Raw genomic sequence first — 23,150 nt, forward strand, 5'->3', positions numbered from 1 at the left:
GTCATAACTGACTTACCTTGAAATCGGGATCTTCCATCTTCAGAGAGTAATACTAAGATCACAGTAATTAAAAGCCTAAATTTGAAATCAGACAGCTTAGGTCTAAACTGTGCCCTGCAACTTACTACCGTATTTTGAGCTTGTTTTTGTTTTCGTTTTTTTAGTTTGGGGTTCTTCATTGTTTGTTGTGGTGCTATTTAAGTAAACAAGATAACAAGCATCTCGATCATATCAAGTTAGACATATCAGAATCATTCACTAAATTTTAGATAGTGGTACCTGCCCTGCTTTCGCTGCCTCTGCTCTCCTCAGTTCCTCCTGTTTGCATTCAGGAATCTTTGCATATTGATTCCACTGCATTATATATCTGTCATGTTGTCTGGCACTGTGCTGGGTCACAGAGATGCAGATAACAAGTCGTGGACTCTACCTTTAAGGGTGGGTAAATATATATATATAAAACTTTCAAATAAATACATTCATTAAAGTGTTAAGGGTGCCGAGATAGAGAATGTTTCAAGCATTATGCTGCTTATCCCTGGAGCACAAGGGAAGGCATAGTGAGTTCTGCCTGGGGGGATGAAGTGGAGGAGGGTATCAGAAGTAAAGGAAATCATGGAAAAGGTTAATGCTTGAGTTGAATCTTGAAGTTGTTCTGCTATCACTTGCAGCCTCAGACCTGTTCCAATCTGGAGGAAGTCTAAATAAGACAGTCTCCACAAATAGGCTCAGAAATGTCACCCCATGTCCTGGATTCTGCTGGCCTAGTTCTGATTGCTGGGGCTCCCACATTACCTCCTGGATCTTTTTGTTGCCAACACTTAAGGAACTTGAAATTATCAGGAGTGACTCCTGAGCCCAGTCATAGCTCTGTGGTATCTCTCCCAATACGCCATAAAAGGCTTAGTTCTTAGTAATAAGCTGAAGTCTTTATCAATGTAGTACCCAAGTCCTTCCCCAACACTTAAGCCCTTCTTTGAACTCCAGCCCAGTTACCAGAGGCCCTGCTTCTTATCTTGTCCTTGCCAGCCCTCTTCTCTGGAATCTGGGCCTTGTTTTATATCCCAGCTGGGGTTCTGCCACCCATCTAGAGAATGATCTCCAGAATGGCCACCCATCTCCTGGGCCTGCTTGAATTCCTCACTGCTGGGGTCCCCACTTAACTGGAAAACCCAACCCCAGCTATGTCTGGATGGTGGCTAACTTTCTTTTTTTTTTAATTTTATTTTTTATTGAAGTGTAATTAATTCACAATAACTTTAAATAAAGACTCTTTCTTGGACCAAATTGTCATCAGGTTCCTCTGAGCCCTCTACTCAGCCAGATCTCAACCTTGGTCCCCATCCTGTCTTTGGCTGCCCAGCCCAGTTTTAGCAAGAATCCCGTGAAGCAAGTTTAATGAGAGTCCCCTACTCTTGATATCTGATCATCCTTGACATCTGATCAAGTTCCTCATCCTCCACCTTTGATGTATAAGTCCTTGGTCTGCCTTTATCAAGAATTCTGCTAGGTCAATTTAGCAGAAATTCCCCTACCCTTAATCGTTCCTCTTAGTAATTTTCCATCCACTGACCCCCTCACCCTGCTCTTTGGCTATAAATCCCCATTTGTCTTGCTGTATTTGGAGCTGAACTTGATTCCTCTCCCTAACTGCAACAGATTGGACCCCTGTTATAAAAGTCTTGAATCAAGTCTTCTTTACCATTTTAACATGTGTCAGAGTAATTTTTTCTTTAACATTATCATGCTCTTTGGGCAGTAACCACAGACAGCCCATGGTCCAGATGCCATTTGGTCTACTCTAGGAATCAGGTCTCATTCCAGGCTCTTGAGCTCCTCCTCACCAGCCCCAAGCTGACACATGTGTATCAATACAGTTCAGGTAGAGTCACCTTATGGATCTATAAAATAGGGGTAAATTCTAGTCCAACCAACATTACCTAATTCAGTCAATCAGATAGTCAAAACATATGAATAAATTTAAATGGTTTCTAAACATAAATATATTTTCAAAGAGCTTCCTTACTTGTATTACAGACATACACAAAATACTCAAGGCATAAAATATCTGTCTTGTGCTCTTTTGAATAAAAGATCGCAGTGGATGCAGATCTTTGATGTTCCAGTGATGCCATAAAAAAAATTCACTGGCCTGTTCTTGGACAAAGAATTAGCTGAAATTTTACTGCTGGGGTTCCAAGTATGTTTTTGTTGTTAGCAGAGAGACTTTATTGTAAAAGCCTCCTCACCTAGAGCTCTGGTGATTGTTCATGTTTTATTCATCTCTTTCATTTGGCTTCAAGTAAGATAAGGACTTCATAAAATTCAAAATTTACTGAATTTTGTGTTAATCTCAGGTCCAGAATTTTCCTCTTGAATATCTCCCTTCATCGGGGTTGTTATTGAAGCGCTTTGAAGGAAATGGCGGGTCAACCATTCATTGGTTCTCATGGCTTTGCAGTGGAGGCAGGGCCTTTCCCTGATTTGGTAACCTCCCATACTCCTTTGCCTCTGAGCTATTTTTCTCTTCTTAATACTGGCTGGTGATGGGTGGTGTTCACTTTCACTCTCCTTCCATGAGGAGGCTCCCGAGTTGGATTCTTCACTGTCACACTCAGTAGTATCACTGTCATGTTGGGTCTGATTCACCTGGCTGAATTCAGAATGGCGCCTCGCTCGTCTTTGTTCAAGATAGGCACTGACCAAAGCCACTTCTGAGTCAGTTACAGGGGTAAGTTGGCTCTGCTTTGGCTTTTTCAGCACTTGCAAGGAATCCCAGGCACCATCTTTGCTTTGCCGCTTATAGAAAATATCTTTGCTTGCTAACAACAATGAAACAAATCAACAAGTTAGGCATGCTGTTGGTTACTATAACTTCATATTACCTAAGGAAGCCTATGATGTAGGCTCACTCTTTGCTGCCATTTGCCAAGTCACCACTTTTCTCCACTCATTTGCAAGTGTTGGCTGCTAATTTCACTTCCCAGTACCATACCAGAACTCCTAAAGACCAGAAAGGTCAAATAGATGCTTGACATACTATTTTTGAAGTTTCATGGACCCCTGAAATAAGATCAAAGGAAAGGTCAACAAACCTTTCCAGAGAAGGATCTTTTTACGTTTGTCTTGACTGACATCTTAACAATTCGAGTGTGTATATGAATGTGATTTGGATAGCAGAAAATTTAAAAGGATCTTCCCTTTATACACTGGTGTGCTGGAGTTGGCTCATACCAGCCAGCTTGCAAGAACTGATAAACTTTCAGGAATTTGCAAGATGGTTGTTAAACACACAGGTTAGTAAAAATTAAGTTGTACAAACTTACCACTAAATCCATTTGTTACAAATAAACAGAATAAGTACTCAAAACTACTCACTTCCTAAATTATTTTACTATGTTCATTATGAGGTATGCGCTTGAAACTACTATTAATGTCTGTTGTCTATGGATACTGGAAGTACTATGTAACGATGTGCTACTGTGTGTCTCTTTCCAACTCCCACGTTCAGTGACATCATGTTGGCAACCTGAAATTAGTTTTGGGGGGATAAAAATCAACAAGCACTAAAAATCAGGTCTTCATTTATGGTTCTGTTGATTGCCTAGACTTAGAATAATGGAGAACATGTTACTAACATAGATTACATTTAAACGTGTCATGACTATAGCCACTGTATTGTGAATAGCACCCAAAAATGAGGAAATATTCTTCCAGAGTATGCTAAAACTATTATCCAACTCAGCAAAGAAGTCTTTCACATCATTAACAACCGAGTTAAGTTCCATCATACACCTTCTAGTTTCTTTCATCTTATTCCTTAACTTAAAGGACAGTTACATTCATATCGGAACTACACTCATTCATCAGCTGCAGCTATAGGTTGGCTAAGGATGAAAGGGTCTGGCAAAAATCAAGGAAAGTATTTTGTGAGAATCAGTGGTCTATATGGAATTTACCATAAAGTGTATTATATATTGTATTACTTGTAAATCGTGTGATATACATCATTTATATTAATAAAATTTTTAAAACAATATACACACATATACACACACATTTTTGGAGAGCCAGTTCTTAAACATTTATCAGCACACCACTGCTTATAGGTTCTTGGAAAAGATGTCACATATAACTCATAGTCCTGAGGTACCCTAACGATAAATGTGTGTGAAAGGCAAGCTCTGAGAAGACAGATTGCTGAGGAATGAAAGAGAGCTTGAGTTTTACCTACCAGTAATTTGTACCCTCTCTCGCAGCTCTGCAGAACTAACTAAGCTAGCCTTCTGAACCAAAGCAAGCTGCTCTGGGAAGGCTGCGAAGTCTCTATAACACTCTTGGCTGTTTATCTCTGCTTTTTGCTTTCCACACACAGCACGTATTTCTCTCATCATAGTCCAATATCAAATATGCATTGGCTCTCACCTTTACTTAGTGAAGTGCTTGTCCCATTGTCTTCATCCTTTTTCTTCTCAGACATCTGTTTCAGAAATACAGATTAGTAATAGTCATCTCAGTTGGTTGTTTTTCGCTCATGTTTGTTAAGAAACACTACTGCCTTAGGCCCTTTGACAATGTCTAATTTTAAAGTCAGTGCAGTTCAATAAATACTTATTGAATTCCTATTACAGTGATCCAACGTCTGCTGCCCATTAAGAAGCCCGGGCTTTGATAGCAGGATCTACCAAAATGTTTTGAACCAAGCAAAATGAAACAAGACTTGAGAGAAAGTAATACTGATGAGAAGCTATAGATTATAAAGTTCTCCTGTACTCACTGACATTATAGAGAAATACCATTTAAATATCACTTAAAAACAGATGTGATAGCATACTAGGATTAGTTTTAAATTAGTTTTTAAAGGACATTTTATCACGTCACTTTATGATAATTCTTTAAGATCTTTATCTGAATTCATAGACTTACTATATCCTAAATCCTTTGGAAACTTTCCTCCAAAATGCAACCATAATATATTATATGTGAATATGGCAATCAGAAGAAATACATTTTTTAAAAATAATTCCAGTTTCAAATATTCTGCCTCAATACTCCATAAATATATATTTGTCCCATTTTTCAGATGAGCAGACCACTTTTTGATACTGAAAATGGTTTTGCCAAAAGATACAAATACAAAGAAAGCAACTCTTTCAGAACATATCAAATACTTTAGAAATATTCATAACACTTTGGGCACATCATAATTCTGGGAATCTATCACCAGGAAATAAACCCCAAAAGAGAGAAAGTTTTGTGTACAGAAATATTCATTCCAGTGTAGTTAAGATAATATAAATACAAAATTCAAAAGTAGGCAATGGTTAAATTATGGTAGAATCATACAGTCATATAATATATAGTTGTAAAAATTATTATAATAAAAGTACATCATAACATGACATAATAAATGTTATCATGCTAAGTTAAAAATCAAGATGCAAATTCATATATGCACTTACTAAGTTAGCTAAAAATATGAAAAGAAAAAAGGCTAAGGGATGTATACAAGTGTTAGCAATGGTTGGCTTTGAGCGGTGAAACTGATTTTTTTCCTTCTAATTCTTCAAATTGCCTATAATCAGGGAAAAAATGAATTTATGTAGAAAGTCAAACTGCCTTTAGGTTGAAAACTGCCATATATGGGTATTTATAACTGCAAATTAAGATCCTTGCCTCATTCCTTTTCTAGTATCGGTTCTCCACAATGGTAGGCACGTTTCTCTAACAAGGTACCTTTTTGCTTTCAGGGTTACCGAAATATTCTCTGAAAACTTTAAGAGTGGAGTCTTCTTTTGGGTTACCTCTTTTAAAAAACTATTTTGGGGGGGGCTTTATTTTAAATTTAATATGTATAGGGGTGATTATTAAAAGATTAGAAGTTTATAAACCTAAAAAGTTAATAGTAGCTTATTTCTACACAATTTGGAGTGGTTTTTATTTTATTTTTTCTACTTTCCTATAAGTCCACATTTTCTATAATGGGTACTTTTGTCATTGAGAAGGGAAAGTGTTTTAAGACACTTATTAGGTTCTTATCTTTTTCATGGAAAGCTTCCATATTTGACTTGATGTCAAATCAAAATATAATCACAAAATCAAAAGAAAGATTTTGCATCAAGCTAAGTGGACTCATATGAACTGTGGTTACCAAAAGCATTTTAATAACCATCTTTGCGTGTGACTCAGTTGAATCAGAATAACAGCAGTGCCTGCCCTGAGGGGTAGCGTAGAACAGTGGAAAGATATGGGCTATGGCTCTGCATTTCTGCCATTATACAACCCTGATTCTACCGAGCCACTGAACACCTCCTAAGCTCAGTTTCCACATATGCAGAAAGAGGAGCTTGGACTGGTATTGTCTGGGAAAATTCCAGCACTATCAGCCTAAATAAATATTAAGCAGATATATAAACTAAATATAGCATATATAATTTCTGAAAGCAAAAGGGTAAATGCATCTTTAAAAGTGGCAAATCCAGAGATCAGTGTGCTTTGTGTTTGAGGATAATTACCACTGTATTTCCATCATGCTTTTACCATTACTTCAAGGTTTGTAAATAAAGGTTCATAGTTTAGCAGAGAACATGTAGTTCAAAGTGAAGGAATAATTCCATCCTTTTTGACTAGCTCTCATATGGTTCTCAGATTTCAAATCTGGGACTCTTCAGAAGCTACCATAAGGGTAAAAAGTGAAAGATGAAACCTCTAAGATAATTAAGATTTTAATCAGCACTGAATAGATATAGGTCAACATTTCAACTATGCAATGAAGCAAAAAAAATATGGCAGGAAACCTGGATCTATTCTCCTTTGTGTCATAACCACTCATGTGACATTGGACAAGTCACTTAATTTCTTTGGGCTTTATCAGTTTAAAAAAAAGGAAAGATACTGAAATCTTACTTGCCTACAAGGAGGCTGGATGGTATGCTCTCCTAAGGTCCTTGAACCTCGGGGTTCTATGACTCCAAAGAGCTGATGCAAGCAAGGGAGCAGAGAAACAGCTTAGACCTCTTAAGTGGTCTTCATGATGAAATTGCCAAGAATCAATTTCAATTTTTTGTTAATTTTTTAAAGTAGTTTTTCTTGCCAGACCAGACAAATTCAATGTACTTAGCTAGGGAGTCTAAGACATGTATAAGCTATCACTATTCTAAATCTCCTTTTGGCAAAGTGTCTACCTTAAGCATTTAGACTTAGATGAAACTTCTTCTTAGGCAAAGGCGGTGATGAGGGGAAGAGTCTTTGATTATTATAATGGAATCCAGCTGGCACAGACATAACAAACCTCCTCCTCTCCATCTAGAGCTGATACAGCACTCAGTCTAGCTGACCACTGGCAGCACAGAGCTCTGGCTATAATGCTAAATGGTGGTGGTTTTATTAATCATCAGCCTGGTATTAATGGCCAGCAAGGATTCCATGTCAGCAATTTAGAAGAGCTTCGTTACTTATAATATGTTGGAGCATCACAGCCCTGATTAAGTGGGCAATCTCATTCTTTAGAGGATGACATTTTCTTCTGCTAGTAGGTGGTCTCGAGTGGTGACAGTAGTTCTGTATAGTTCTGCATCTTATTCTATGTGGAGAGTGTATTGCCTCATTCTAAAAACCCAAAATCCTACAACATGTATCTATAAATACAACAGCTTCTGTATCTTTGATTAGAATTACGTGGCTGCAAAAGGAACTTGGATATCATTAACCAGTAGGGAAGTTTTTTCCAGCATTACGTAGCATATGGACAAACTGCAAAAAAACCTAAATGTCTCAGAATTGCAGATTTGTTATGGTGCAACCACAAGACAAAATTATGCAGTCATTAAGAGTGCTGCTGTGTGAATATAATTTGAGAAGTGTTACAATACAATATTAAGCTGAAAAAAAGCAGGATATGAAAACATATACAATATAATGCCAACCATCTAAGATTAAAGATAGAGAGATGAAAAGAGATATACTGGGATAGAGAAAAAGAAAAAAAAATAGAAGAATACACTCCAAAATGTTAACAGTGGTTATCTCTAGGAAATAGGATTATAGTGGTTTAAACTTTCTTTTTCATCCTTTTCTATCTTCTTGGATTCTCTAGAATGAGACTGCATTATTTTTAAAACCAGAAAACAAACTTTTAAAAAGTATTTTCATCAAAGTAAAGTGAATTTATTTTATAGAAAATCCCCTAGTATACAATAAATAAATTATTTAAAATGAAAAAGGATATCCTACCCAGACAGAAGCCCGAGAGAAGAACATCAGGACCAATATAATGACAAAATACCAAAGCAGGAAGTTCCCTATTGTCCCACAAGAGTCATCCTTCCGGCATTCATAATCTTGATTTGGAATGGTAAAACTTATAGGTATAGGGGGAGGATCCACCTCCCAAAATAAGGAAAAAAGGTCTCCCATGATGGCTTCTTGCTTTGAAAATAAAACATGCTCAAAGGGATGAAGATGACCGGGAAGGACTTCACTCCGTGTTTATGACAACTTCCTTGGCAACGTATTATGACCTATACTTCAGTAACTGTGACAGGAACTGACAAACATTTCTTGGATTTCTAAGTTTTTGGAAGATTTATCTAAATTACTTCTATAAGAGTTTAAGGTATTTTCCCCATACCTCAATATGGTGCATTCTGCTTCAATTTTTTTTTTTTTTTTTTTGGTCCTGAAACTTGTATATGCTTATATCTTCTTTAAATACCCTATTCTAATGTCTTTAAAATATGTCTTTGAGGTATCCATTCTTTTTTTCAGTCTCTTTGATATCTACTATATCACTGCAAATTCACATACATAGTTCTAATATGTTATAGAAGGAATTATGTTCCCCCAAATGCATATATGTTAAAGCCCTAACCCCCAATCTGACTCCAATTGGAGATACAGCCTTTATAGAGGTATTTAAGGTTAAATGAGGTCATGAGGATAGAGCCCTAATCCAATATGACTGGTGTCCTAATGAAAAAAGGAAGACACACCAGGGATGCCCAAGCACAGGGGAAAAAGCCATGCAAGGACACAGATAGAAGGTGGCCATCAGCAAACCAAAGGAGACAAGCCTCCTCAGGAGAAACCAATCCTGCTGGCACCTTGATCTTACACTTCCAACCTCCACAACTGTGAAAAAATTAATTTCCCTTGTTTAAGCCACCTAATCTGTGGTATTTTGCTGTGGCAACCCTAAATACGTCTAATTTAGGCAGTAGAAATATTCCTTTTTAATCCTTCAGTAAACGCATAGTAATTTATAGATTATATTAAGAAGGAAAACATAGATGTGCTTCTTGTGAATTACATCAAAGGTACAATTGCTTCCTGAGAAAGAGCCAGACATGGGTTGGAGAGGAATCTGCTATTCAAATTTTGACTGTACATTTGAACAATTTTCAATTTCATCTCTAAATCTAAACTAGAGCAAAATACCATTGTTGCTAAGGCAATCTAAAAATTATAAAAATTCCACTTTAAAAAATCGGTTGGATCTTTAAGAGCATAGCATACCTGTGGATTTTCATTAATATACAATACCACAAGGAAACTTTATTCTCTTCTGTTTGACCTTAGAAGCATTTTAGGAAAAATTTTGGCCATTGGGACTTACATAATGTAACAATCCACTAGCTTATTATGACATGGCATTATGCTTTTATTAGAAATACAGTTCTCTGCATCCCCCATGTGCAAGTCCCCGGACCCTGCCCTCCTAGACCTTGCCTGTCTGCTGTAGGCCCGTGACGCCTCTTCCAGGAAGCTCGCGGGGATCCGGGCTGGGCCTGTCGCGCCTCCTCGGGGTTCTCCACGCCCCCATCGCCTGCCTTTCTCTGCACCTGCCAGCCTCCCCCGGGCTGAGCTCCTTGAGGCAGTAACCAGGGAAGCTTTTAATTTCATATCCCCGTGCGTGGTTCAGCGGCACATTTGTAGGCGTTTGTATTTGTTAAATAAAACCAAACTTAACTCCCTAATGAACATTTTCCTCAGGATTAAAAGTTCTTCCAAAGAATATTCAGAAGTAGAGATCGTTTTTTAAAAAAACCTCAAAATCACTAACAGCTTTAACAAAATATTTTTTGGTTTTTCTTGTCAGTGCTGCACCTTCGTTACACGGATATTTAAGAATTTACATCGGGTCAGAACATCTAATTTTTTTTTTTTAACACAGTGGTGTGAGAAATGCTTTGTCATTGCTGATGGTGTCTGGACACATATCAAGTATCCTGTATCCTACAATTAGCCACTCTGCTTAATAAAAATCTGCTTTAAAATGTGAGCCCCTAAATGCCCTAAGAAAGTTAAAATCATGTTAAAATATAGAAATTCAGCTTGTTATAGTTATTACTTTTTACTGCAGGTTCAGAGCCTGGTCTGAATTTTTGCTTCTCAGCCTTCTTCTGGCACCTGAGTGGGAGCCACAACTCCGAGAGCTGTTTCCCTGGTAACGCTCCTAGCCCCTGTCCCTCCCCAACCTTTCTCTTCTCGCGAGAAGAGATAGTCCCGTCCTTCCGGTAACTGAAGCCCCGCAAGCCAGTCGCCTTCACGGTAGCGGCAGGGCTTCGCGCATGTGCAGTGGAGAGTGGCGCGAGCCAGCCGCTTCCGGCCGAAGAACACGGTGCGTTTTCGGGGTCATCTTTGTGCTTCCTGGACGCAGAGTCCACGCGGGCTGTGGGAGTTCCGCGCCTGCAGAGTTGCGGAGGGTCCAGCCAAGGGGAATGTGGCCAGACCTCCCACTGCCTGTAATGGAAGGGAGGAAAGAAGGAATAGGAGTTGCTAAAGTTTGTACTGGGACAGCCAGGGAGGGAAACTCTCCCCAGACTTCGGGTAGGGTTGCGGGAAGGCTACTGCTCTCTGTGATACGATTCCATATAGCTGGAACAAGTCTTAAACTTGTTTGCAAGAGATGAGGCTTAGCAGAACAAAGGAAATACAAATTCAAGTGGGAACCCAAACTGCACACTCTCCCCACTCACCCTTATCCCTTTCCCATCATAAGTACTTGCCCTTCTAAAATTTAAATTCTTATACTGTATCAGCAACCCAAATGGAGATCGCTGGCGTACAGAGTTGTTTAAGATCATAGTTAATGGCTTCTGCACGAGGACATAGGAGGAGAGTAATGCTTAAATGTTACTAGGAATATTTTCTCCCCAAAACTGAGTGTTTTGAGTTTTTTTATAGCCCTTGGCATAGTCCTTGTGACATATTCCTAAAACACAATACAGCATTATTGCAAACAACCTCTAACCCTTAAATCTCAAAGTAAGGTATTTTTATTTATTGCCAGTTCTCTGCTGATTACAGTGTGGTGCCAATGAAATTATAACTTAGGGTTTCCTTTTCATATTCTAATATTAAAATGTAAAAAAAAACTTGAAAAGACTTTAAAAATGAGGGAAAGTATATGCAATTTTTAGTTAGTTTTAGTGGACATAAGTTTGATAAATGGAGAAGTGGGGGGTTTTTTGGTTTTTTTGGGTTTGTTTTTTTTTTACTAATTTTTGTGCTTTTTGTGTAGATGCAAGGGGAGTCAAACCCTAGTGCTTCCCTTATTGACAGAACCATCAAGATGAGAAAAGAAACAGAAGCTAGGAAAGTGGTTTTAGCCTGGGGACTCCTAAATGTATCTATGGCTGGAATGATATATACTGAAATGTAAGTTAATTAGCCAAAAAAAAAAAAAGTTAAAATTTGAGAAACCAGTGGTTGGTTCCACAGGTTGTATGTTTGTTTTGATCTTTGGTGTTTGGTTGTTTTTTGCTTGTTCGTTTGTTTGTTTTAAGATATTGAAAAGCCTTTCTAATATTTTCAGGACTGGAAAATTGATTAGTTCATATTATAATGTGACATACTGGCCCCTCTGGTATATTGGTAAGTAATTAATTTTCACTGTGGTTTAGAGTTACTACCAATGAAAAACTGTTCAATTTAATTCAGCTTAGTTTTCATTTCTTCATTCAACAAATATCTGAGTGCCTGCTATGTTCCCCAAACTGGGAATACAGCATGGTCTCTGCCTCTCATGGAAGCAATATTCTAGTAGAAGAGACAATCAAATTAATAAACAGTACAATTGCAGATAATCATGAGTTCTGTGAAGTGAAGAAAAGTAAAGTTTGAGGGTGATAAGATTTATAATTGTTACTCTCCCTGAAATGCCTTTCCTCCTTTTCTACATTTTCACCTTTCAGGACCAAGGAGATTTCTTCTCCATTGATTCCCCACCTCAGTTTCCTCGGTCTTCCTTTCTGTCTGCTCTTCAGTAGTTCGTGGGTATAAAGGGTCCTATGGCCATTACAGTAAATTCCGAAGTCTAATACACACATTAATCTAAAGTCTGTGATAGACAGGTGGTATGGCAGGTAGATGAGCAAGAGTTTTGGAATCTGCATACCTGAGTTAGAATCATGGCTTCTATAACTAGCTGTGTGTGCTTGCAAAAGTCACATGACTTTTTTACAACTGTTGATCTTTAAAATGAAGGAGAAAATGTTTATTGTAAAAAATTGTAAGGATCAGTGCTATGATTGGTTTTGTTTACCCCCTTTAAATTTCCCACCTCCCTTAAAGAAAATAATAAATTGTTCTCTTCCAGAACTTGCCCTTGCATCTCTCTTCAGCCTAAATGCCTTATTTGATTTTTGGAGGTATTTCAAATATACTGTGGCACCAACAAGTCTGGTTGTTAGCCCTGGACAGCAAACACTTTTAGGGTTGAAAACAGCTGGTAAGTGTTTTATATCTTTTGCAAAGGCAGGGAAAAGGTTGGTAATAAATCTTTCTCGATTTAATTTTCCCTTTTCATACACTCAGCTAGAAGGGACTCCTAAGGCCATCTGGTTGAACTAAATTAAACAGGTCTATAATAAATTGTCTTAAGACCAATGATTATCATTCCTGTTTATATAAATTGAATGGAACTGACATTCACCACCTCATGAAAGTTTGTTCCATTGATGGATTATAGTTAAAACTAAGTGAATAACTTTTGCTGCATTGAAGCCACTTTCTTATTTTGAACTCTATGGAAATGGTAAACAACTAATTTGTATCCTTTGGTAATAAAACTGTACATAATTTAACAACCAAATCACTCTATTACTTGCCCATTTCCTGAAAGAAAAGAGTCAGTTCACTAAATCTGTTTTTATAGAAATGCTGTTTATACGTACACTTGTTTGTTCCTTCTAGTTGTACAGACTACTCCTCCACGTGATCTGGCAGCAACCCAAATCCCTCCCTCTCCACCTTCTTCAATTCAAGGTCAGAGTGTGTTAAGTTACAGCCCATCTCGCTCACCCAGTACCAGCCCCAAGTTCACCACCAGCTGTATAACTGGATACAGCCCTCAGCTGCAGGGGCTGTCATCAGGTGGCAGTGGTTCCTATAGCCCTGGAGTGACCTACTCACCTGTCAGTGGTTATAATAAGGTAATGACTCTTTTCTCTCAGCCAGTAACATTACTATTTTAGAATTGGGAGTTTTGAATTGAAAATCATCTAGTGAGTGGAAACTCCTCTTTTATCAATGAAGCATCCCAGGAACTGTGGGTAATTGATTTGCCCAAAGCACCTATTTAAGAGCCAAAAATGGAACCCAGATTTTCCGACAATAGTTAGAAGTTCTTTATACCGCATCTTAAAATGAAAGAAAAGATACGGATTTTGCAAAGATAATGAACTGAGGCAGACCATTTAGGATCTTTCTGCAGGGTCTTTAAAACAAGTTGAAACAGTGGTAATTTTTTACTTTAGTTTCCTTTATTCATGTTTTCCCTCTTTCTTTGATTCTTTATGTGAAATTTTTGTATATCCTTATAGAAGTTTAATGCTTTTCATCATGTTGAAGTATCTTCTAAGCTAAGAACTGAGATTGTCATGTTTTTGACTCTTGAGTATAGACACTCTCGATGGAATGATTGGAAACCTTTATTCCATCTCCCATGGTAAAGTGGGCTTTTGTTCTGATTTTTATGCTTCATAGAAGCAAAATCGACAAATTTGAAATTGTGACTCCTGCCTGAAGCATAAGACTATAAAAGAGGCATTAAAGGGGGGATGAGCATATTTTCAGATGTTCTCACTGGTTGGATTAATACCTCTTATAGGTACTAATTAAATGAGGAATGTCTGGAAATGAAACACAGTGAAACACACTTGTGTACCCTTGCCCTTTTACATAATATTTCATTGTAATGAAATTCCATACTACTGATTACCCAATGATAGTTTTGCAAGTAATAGAATTTAGAAAATTTACTACAAGTATTATGAGAAAATATTATGAGGATAATTTATAACCCATAGATAAATTAAGATTTTAAAATAGTTTGTTTTCATGGGAAAAGTACCATTTGATCATTATAGAATGTTAGGAAACTAGAAGAAAAATCACTTATCATCCTAGCACCCAAACATAATTTCTGTTTAATGGCTACTTAGTACTCATCTAGTGGGTATACCCTGGTTTATCCTTGAATATTTAAGTTATTTTTATTTCTAAAAAACTATTATTAATCTGTACTAGTTAGCTCTTTCCACAAAGTTTACAACATTGCTTAATTATCTTTTTTCTAGATTGTAACCGCCCTTAGTACAAGACTTTGTGTTTTTTATTCATCTTTGTTTCCTTAGTACAGTGTATGGAATATAGATGGTATAAAAATGTCTATTGAACCAAAGTAATACTTTGGAAAAGTTAATGAAATGAGTAATTATTTTTCTGGGGAAAAATGCTAAAATTGACTAAGTAGTAGAATACCTAATTATAAATCAAGAAAATTTTAATACTATTAATCAAATACATTCACAGAACACATTAGTTTTACTATTGAGTAAGTTTTACTATTGAGTTCTTTTAAATTTTCAAGAAGCAATTACTTTTTAAACCTTTGATTATGGAAATTTTCAAACATGCCTAAAAATGAAGGGACCAGTACAATGAACTCCTGTGTATCTATTTCCCATCTGCAGCAGTTATCAACATTTTGCTATTACATGAACAGATCATTCTGACCCTATAAAACATGTTACAAGTGTACCTCTAGGGTCAGAAAACCGGAAAGAAGTCCTGGTATGATCCTGAGCAAGTTACCTAATCTCTTATATCTTGTTTTTAAAATTAATACAATAATATTTATCTCACTGAGAGGATGAAATAAGATGATGAATATTAAGTGTAAAATATTATGCCTGTTGAGCAAAAATAAACCAGTTAATGAAACAATAGCCCAAATATTGTCATAGTATATATAAGGATTTAATATGTTAATTGAAATAAAAGAAAAATCAATTTGGAAGAGGATTAACATTTTTATTTTCAAACAGCATTAAACAGTTGGAAGATTTGTTAACCCTTAATTTATTACAAACTAATATAAATTGATCATGAAACCCCAATAGAAAACCCATAATTTATCAATACCAAAAAAAAAAGAAACCCCAATAGAAAAAACTTGTCAATGTACTGGAGTAGCCAGGTAATAAAATAGGTACCAGCAGCCAGCTGTTTTAAAGTGTTATGAGGAAACACAAATTAAGTGTGCATTTTTTAAATTCTTGCATATCATATAAACATTTTTAAATAGTAATGCTGATGGACACATCCAAAATAGGTACTCCTATCTATTAACTTAGTATAACATTTTCATTTAATAGAATAGGAATATGTATTTAAAATGTCCATATATTTTGATCAAATCATTTCAGTTCTAGGAATCTCCTAAAGGAGGTCATCAGAAATTGAGCAAAAATTTATGTACGGAGATGTTAATCATAACATTATTTACAGTTAACCAAAAGTTGTAGACAATCCAAATGTCTAGAATATGAGACTGTAAAATAAACTATGGTATATTTGTACAATGAAATGTTATACAGCCAGTAAGAGTAATATTTATAAAGGAGTTTTAGAGAAAAATGCTTGTTAACTTTAAAAAAAACAATTTAAAGCTAAAGGATGTTATCTCAATTATATAAAAACAAAAATATATTGACATATGTACATGTAAAGATTTGAAAATACACAAAATGTGGAAAAGGATTATAGTATCTCTAGGTGGTAAAGTTATAAGTATGCCTTATTTTCTTCATGCTTTCCATTTTTAGAAATAAGCTTAAATTACTTCTTTGAAAAATAGACTTTGTTTTTTAGAAAAGTTTTAGGTTTACAGCAGAATTAAGAGGAATGGAAAGAGGTTTTCTGTATACCCCTGGCTTCCCGCCACAAGAATAGCCTCCCCCACTATCAACATATTCTTGCTCCAGAGTGGTACTAAACAGATAAGCCTACATTGGCGCATCATTATCACCCCGAGTTCATAGTTTACATTAGTGTTCACTCTTGGTGGTGTACATTCTATGGGTTTGGACAAACATAATGACATGTATCCACCGTTTGATACCATTCAGAGTAATTTCACTGCCCTGAAAGTCCTTTGTGCTCCACCTGTTCATCTTCCCCTGACCCCAAGCTCAACCCCTGGCAACCTTTTTCCAGAATCATACAGTATGTAGCCTTTTCAGGTTGGCTTCTTTCACTTAGTAATATTCATTTAAGATTCCTCCATGTCTTTTCATGGCCTAATAGCTCATTTCCTTTAGTGCTGAATAATATTCCATTGTCCAGATCTACCACAGTTTATCCATTGACCTACTGAGGGACATCTTGGTTGCTTCCAAGTTTTGGGAATTATGAATAAAGCTGCTTATAAACATCTGTGTGCAGGGTTTTGTATGGACATAAATTTTCAACTTTGGAGAGTAAATATAAGGAGCAAGATTGCTGGATGGTATGGTAAGAGTATGTTTAGTTTTGTAGGAAACAGCCAAACTGTCTTCTGAAGTGGCTGTGCTATTTAACATTCCCCCCAGCAGTGAATCAGAGTTACTGTTACTCTACATCCTCGCCAGTATTTGGTGTTGTCAGTGTTGTGGATTTCGGCAATTCTAATTGGTGTGCTACTTTTTGAAAATCAAAAACCAAAACAAAAATAAATTTCAATTAAAGCAAAATAAAATAAAGTTCTTTTATTTTGTATAGTTGTCCAGCTATAGTCCCTCTCCTTCTTCATACCCTACCACTGTGGGACCAGTGGAGAGCAGTGGATTGAGATCTCGCTACCGTTCTTCACCCACCGTCTACAACTCCCCTACTGACAAAGAAGATTACATGACAGACCTGCGAACACTGGATACATTTCTTAGAAGTGAAGAAGAGAAACAGCATAGAGTTAAGCTGGGTACATATATATATACATTATATTTAGATCTAATGTACATATTTTTGGTGTCACTTTGTTATCCTCGACGTATTATTTTTATTACTTTGATACCTGGACATAAAATGTTTAGGTCTTTTACTAATACACCTTGTGTAGCTTAGGAAAGAAAAATATCTTGTTTTAATATTTGTGCAGTAAGAATTAAGTTGACCAAAATTTAAGGAGTAAAATATAGCTGAACTAACAGAAATCTTGAACCTTTCATCCCCGTTACAATTGAAAGCTTTTTCATATAAGTTATAATTTCTGTTTAAAAGTTGAAGCTGTAAAATATTTTCGAAGTGATGTATAGCAAAGCTTGTTGAAGTGATAGTTGTCTCCCTTCAAGGAGTCTTTGGAAAGGCTGGTGTGGCAGGGAAGGGTGGAGAGAGCGTGAATTTACTCCAGTAGTGCTGCCGTCTTCCAGAACATTTTTTAACTTGCCTTTAGTTTACCTTGGGAAACGATGTTAGCAAATCTTAATCTGTTTGGGGTGGATTTGATTATTACAAAGTCAATTATTTGAAACCAAATTAGGTTATTGAACCGAGTAATGATTTTTCCCCCTCAGGAACTTTCACAAAAAGCACATTAGGTGCTAAAGCATGGCCACAATGAGGAAGCCAGTTATTGGACCATGGCTCTTTGTGTCACTTGAAATCTTTATATTGATTTTTAATTTAATTTTGCCTGAAAGTGCCAGAAATGTCAAAGACACAAATCAATATTACCTTGTTATTTGTTGATACATGCTTTTTCTTCTTTTTAAAATTTGACATATTTCAAGGATACCGAAAATTACAGAGTAGGATACAAAGAACCCTATGTAACCTTTATGTATCTTTGTCATATCCAGATTATTTTCTGACTTCCATATTTATTTCCCCTTTGATCTAGAGGAGTCATTTTAAAATATTGTTTGAAAGTATTATTGGTGATTGGTGTTGCTTTTAATTTCCAAACATGTGAAATAAAAGGCTTTGTTATCTTTTTTTTCCTTAAGTGAATTGTACTGTGACTAGAGATTCTGATCTGTACGCTATTAATTTTTTAATATTTTTTGAGACTTGCATTTAAGCCTGTTATATATGACAACTTTTTAATTAATGGTTCTTGGTGTTTTGAAGAGAATGCATGGTCCCTAAATACTGGGCTCCATATTTGAGTCAAGCTTCTTGATGGTGTTCTTAAATTCTTTACCTGCTTGATCTGTTAGTTACTAGGAAAGTGTGTTAAAGGCTCCCATTGATTGTTTCTCATTAAATATCTCCTCGTAATACTGTCAAATTTGCCAAATATACATGAGATTTTGTTAAGTGCATGTAAATTCAGAATTGTTAATATCCTTCTGGTCAGTTATTCCTCTTACCTTTATCTCTTAGGTTTTTTGCCTTCAAGTCTGTTTTGTCTGACATTAACACAACTATAGTAATTTTCTTTTGGTTAGTGTTTGCCTTGTATATCTATGTCCATCTGTATGCTTTTAACCCTTCTGTGCCCATAGGCTTTAGGTAAGTATTTTGTACAAATTAATTTGTAAATTTCAATAGTTACTTGTGGGGAACTAGTTTGAGGCTATAAGCATCCTGTTCCTCATCAAATTTTGACTTAATAGATTTAACATCCTTTCTGGATTCTTTTCAAAATTAATTATCACTGTATTGGTTGTCATAGTGTATTTCTAATACCATCATTCCTTCTTTATCCCTCTTATATTTTCTAAACTTAGTGGGGGGTAGGATTTTACTATCTTAACCATTTTTAAGTATATAATTCAGTGGTATTAAGTACATTCACATTGCTGTGCAGCCACATTTAACATTTATTTGTTGTCATTCTACTATAAGAGCTTTCTCTTCTCTCCAGTTAGGTCATTTATTTTGATAGTTAGATTGTCTCAGATTTGGCTAGTGTGATCGTCTGGCTTCTGTGTTCTTTTGACAAGATGCATCATTCTTTGAGCACTTTTTTTTTTCCTTCCCCACAAGATATTCCAGGCTCCTCTTGTATTTTCCCCAGCTAACCAGCTCTGGAGTCAGTTTGTTTCTCCAAAGGGTTATGATTTGCTTTTAGTGAAGAATGGCATTTAGAAATTAATGCCTAGGCACTGAATATGCCTTGGTTAATGCAGGTCTGCTGAGCAAACAGCTAGGGAATGCATGTGTAAATGTATACACACACACACACACCTACCTTTATATATTTCTACAACCATCCACCTGTATATATATTAAAAACCAGGAGTTCATATGATACCAGTCCAGCTATTCAGGGTTTATTCTAGCCTCCTCCCTTTCTATATTTGATACCCCTTTCTCCAATAGTGAGCAACCAGGCACTCACATTTCCTTTCTCACACACACACTTTTTTGCTGAGTGGTCATTTCATCACTAAATATTTCACATGCATCTCTTAAGAACAAGGACATTTTCGTTTCTAACTGCAATATGATTATCATACTTAAATTGTTATTATTCTTCATATTCACATATCCTCCAGTTGACCCAATAATGACCTTTGTAGCTTTTTTCTTTTACTAGTGCAGTATCCAGTCAAGTGTCATTATTACATTTAGTTGCCATACTTCTTTTGTCTTCTTTAATCTAGAACATTTGTGAGTTTTTGTTTGCTTTTTTGTCTTTTATGACATTTGCATTTTAAAGATACAAGGCTAGTTTTGCAGATTTGTATTTGTGTGATCTCATTAGAATCAGAGTATTTTTGTTCCGGGTTTTTTTGAGGGGCTAGAATACAATTTAGGTAGCGGTGTGTTCCTTTCCATGTATCACATCAGGAGACATATGTATCATTTTCTCCCTTTATTGGTAAAGTTAAATTGGATCACTTGGTCAAAGTGATGGCCTGATTTCTTTGTAGTAGCTTTTCCCTTTTGTAATTAATAAGTAATGTGTAGTATGATACTTTGAGACTTGTGATTATCCTGCTTCCCCCAGTAGTCTTTCACCTGATGTGTTTAGCATCCATTGATGATCCTCTCCTAAATTAGTTAACACAGTGGTGGTTGCAAAATGGAGAATGTCTAATACTTTCATTTCGTCTACATTTGGGAGTTTAGTGTTCCCCTGTAAAGAAGAACTTTGTTTTACCCCTCAGCCCACAGTTTGTTTTAGCCAGTTTGGACTGATGGTTCTTTGTTTAGCAGTGTCTAAACTCCTGGTTACCTAACCCATTGAGTTTTTTAATTTGTCAATTCTTTTTTTTGGTTTTCAAAGTTTTATTTGGTTCTCTTTCAAGTACGCCTGATTTATTCTAGAGAATCTTGTTTTGTTCTTATGTTTTGAATTCTTTTTCCTATCTTAACCACTTTAAACATACTTTTTAGAACTCTGTCCTGTAATTCAGTTATCTAAAGCTCTTGGAGATTATGTACTAACATTTTTATCTTGCTGACTCGTTTGCTTGGAGACACATTTCCTGTGATTTGTGTATTTTTTGTTTGTTTTTCATAAGCTCATCTTCAGTAGAGTTTTATCTGTGCTTTGTCTGTCCTGGGCAGGCTAGGTGGAAGCCTTGTTTCCTCCTGGCAGTTTTGTCTTTGCCTCTATCAGGTGCCTAAGGAATGTCATTGAGCTTCAACTAACGTAAGTAATTTCTGGTCTTAGAGGTTCCTGGACCTCACAGGTAGCGTAAATGGGCACTCTAAACCCATGTGAACATGGATCTGTAAATCTAAATCTCTGGGGATTTTTTTCTTTATAAACAGCCTAAGACAGACAAGCTTCCTTGTTATCTCCTGGTGTCAGTGGGCAGATGTTTTTTTCTTACTCACTGAGAATGCGGCACTTTGAGGTTCCTGGCTCTATGCCAAGTGCAGGGAATAGAGATAGGAAGACAGTCTCAAGCCAGCTCTGCCTCTCCTGGGCCTGCATCCACATTTCCCATTCCCAGGCACTGAAATCCAAGCTGATAGGTTTCCCAAAGCCTACAGAATTCTCCCAAGCAACCACAGCATTGCACACAGGCCACTGGCTGCTCTGATTTTCAGTTCCCTCTTCATTTTTTGCCACTGACTATTCCTCTCACTTTTTTGCAAGCTCCATCATTATTCATTTAAATTATATGTTTTAATTTGATAAACAATTATATATATATATATTGGGAGATGTTTCAGGTTACCTGGTTTGTTAATTTTGCCAGAATTCCACATCTCTGTGTGCTTTGATTCTTAGGTCTTTGGGGTTCTGTAGCTACAAGTTTTGTGCTATTTTGGTGGTGGTGGTCATTACAGAAAGGCCTTATTTTGTCACTTCTTGCTATATATATTTTCCTTGGACTTCAGCTGATGTACAACAAATATTAAAACTTATTTCTATCATCTGTGTAAACTTCTTTTATCATCTAAAGCCAGTCTTCCTTGAAATTTTTCTTGTTTTAATTTTTCTCAGCTTGATTCTCATTTTTGAAGTTAATAGTCAAAATAATTAATCAAAATAGGATAAACTTTGTGCTCTATTATGACCATGTCACTTACCTTCCTTTTCTGTTCCCTATTTATTGAATCATTTGTGCTTGTTTAAAACTTCTTAACATTAATTCATTCCTGTAAGTCAATTTTGCCAAAAGTCCTACTTGAAAATTGTTTACACCAAGTGTGATACTTCTTTACTATACGTAATTATTATTATTTTTTTTTACCAGCATGAAACATACTTTCACCAGCGCTACTAGCACATGACAGGCAAACCTTCAAGGTTTTGATGCTGTGACTTGTAATGCTGCCATATATCCCTTTCATGGCTTCTCATCCTTTGTGCCTATAAACATCACAAGAAAAGCAACTTTATTATTTTATAGTGATTTATTTTAAAATTTCTGCTAGGCCAAAAAATTAGTTTCTATTTGTAATTTTTGTGTGTGGGTATGAAATATCAATTGATATTTTTTATTTCAGTTAAAGTACGAAAACATAAGCTCTTCATAAGTATCATATACTTGTCATTGAAAATTTGCTGTTTATTCAGGTACTGTGCTAGATGCTAGGGGAAAAAATTACTCCCTGCCCTCAAGGAGCTCAGATTCAATTTGGAAAAAGAGACAAACTATAACTTTAAAGTGGGAAAAGTGTTCTGGTAGTTGCCACTATAGGATTAAGTCCCTAAATGTAACTATTTACATTTCCTAAAAGTAAGTTTATAAATTTAGAAGTGTAATCAGCAGATGGTCTCTTTTAGTACAACACAAGAATTACTACAGGCAATAAATGGAGCACGGCGTACGTAGCACAGGGAAGAGTGAGTTTAGCTGCCAGCCAAAAAGAGTAGTTTATTAATAGGAGGCTTTAGTTATCCCATTCAGAAAGAGCTTCTAAAAATTCAAGCTAGAACTGCTTAGCCTATTTATTTCCTGAAGAAATTTGTCTTTTGTTTCTCACTAAATCATTTGAATGAAACAAGCTTAATTTTACAACAAAAATAAACACAACCAGTTAGAGATTATGGCTCTTAAATTGATGCTGCTCAGAAAGCATTCTTTTTAATCTTTAGCACAAGCAGTCCATGTTCTCTAAAGAACAGATAATATTGGGGTGGAGCGGGAAGGCTTTGTCTTCCCTGATTGCCACTGTCTAGGTTCCTAGACACCCAGCGTTCATGTACCAGCTCCAGGTATCAAAATTCCTACAACTCACTGATATTCTTTAAATTAATCATTGTAGGGAGCCCAGATTCTACTTCACCTTCTGCCAGCCCTACTTTCTGGAACTACAGTCGTTCTGTGGGGGATTATGCACAAACTTTAAAGAAGTTTCAGTATCAGCTTGCCTGTAGGTCGCAGGCCCCATGTGCTAACAAAGATGAAGCCGATCTCAGTTCTAAACAAGCTGCAGAGGAGGTAAATGGAAAATAAAAATGACTTGATATTTATGAT

The 23,150-nt window shown here is 36.3% G+C and overlaps 2 protein-coding genes across 7 annotated transcripts in view; one reads left to right on the forward strand and one right to left on the reverse strand.

The window, feature by feature from the left end:
* Positions 1-2,156: 2,156 nt before the first annotated feature.
* On the reverse strand, positions 2,157-8,415 carry SSMEM1 (serine rich single-pass membrane protein 1). The gene is made up of 3 exons (XM_010947537.2): positions 8,233-8,415; positions 4,426-4,480; positions 2,157-2,822 (listed from the first exon to the last, which is right to left on the reverse strand). The coding sequence occupies exons 1-3, from the start codon at positions 8,413-8,415 to the stop codon at positions 2,326-2,328; spliced, it is 735 nt and encodes a 244-aa protein (XP_010945839.1). The 3' UTR covers positions 2,157-2,325.
* Positions 8,416-10,513: 2,098 nt separating this feature from the next.
* The window catches only part of TMEM209 (transmembrane protein 209), a 28,369-nt gene continuing 15,732 nt past the window's right edge, over positions 10,514-23,150 (forward strand). For 2 of the 6 annotated variants that reach the window (XM_010947538.3, XM_074367063.1), the window contains exons 1-7: positions 10,629-10,781; positions 11,522-11,658; positions 11,816-11,874; positions 12,599-12,730; positions 13,195-13,433; positions 17,044-17,242; positions 22,939-23,114. In XM_010947538.3, the coding sequence (XP_010945840.1) occupies positions 10,719-10,781; positions 11,522-11,658; positions 11,816-11,874; positions 12,599-12,730; positions 13,195-13,433; positions 17,044-17,242; positions 22,939-23,114 (1,005 nt within the window). In that variant the 5' untranslated portion in view covers positions 10,629-10,718. The other 4 variants (XM_010947539.3, XM_045511061.2, XM_010947540.3 and 1 more) reach the window with 4 other exon arrangements.

This window comes from Camelus bactrianus, chromosome 7 (genome assembly GCF_048773025.1).
Source record: "Camelus bactrianus isolate YW-2024 breed Bactrian camel chromosome 7, ASM4877302v1, whole genome shotgun sequence".
In the NCBI taxonomy this organism is placed as follows: domain Eukaryota; kingdom Metazoa; phylum Chordata; class Mammalia; order Artiodactyla; family Camelidae; genus Camelus; species Camelus bactrianus.

Bases quoted from the DNA above. Each gene is read 5' to 3' on its own strand.
- SSMEM1 (XM_010947537.2), bottom strand. From the start codon at position 8,415: ATGGGAGACCTTTTTTCCTTATTTTGGGAGGTGGATCCTCCCCCTATA. The intron at 4,481-8,232 runs GTAGGATATCCT...TTTCTGAAACAG, and splicing joins TCTCTCGGGCTTCTGTCTGG to ATGTCTGAGAAGAAAAAGGA. The intron at 2,823-4,425 runs GTGAGAGCCAAT...CATTGTTGTTAG, and splicing joins AAGCACTTCACTAAGTAAAG to CAAGCAAAGATATTTTCTAT.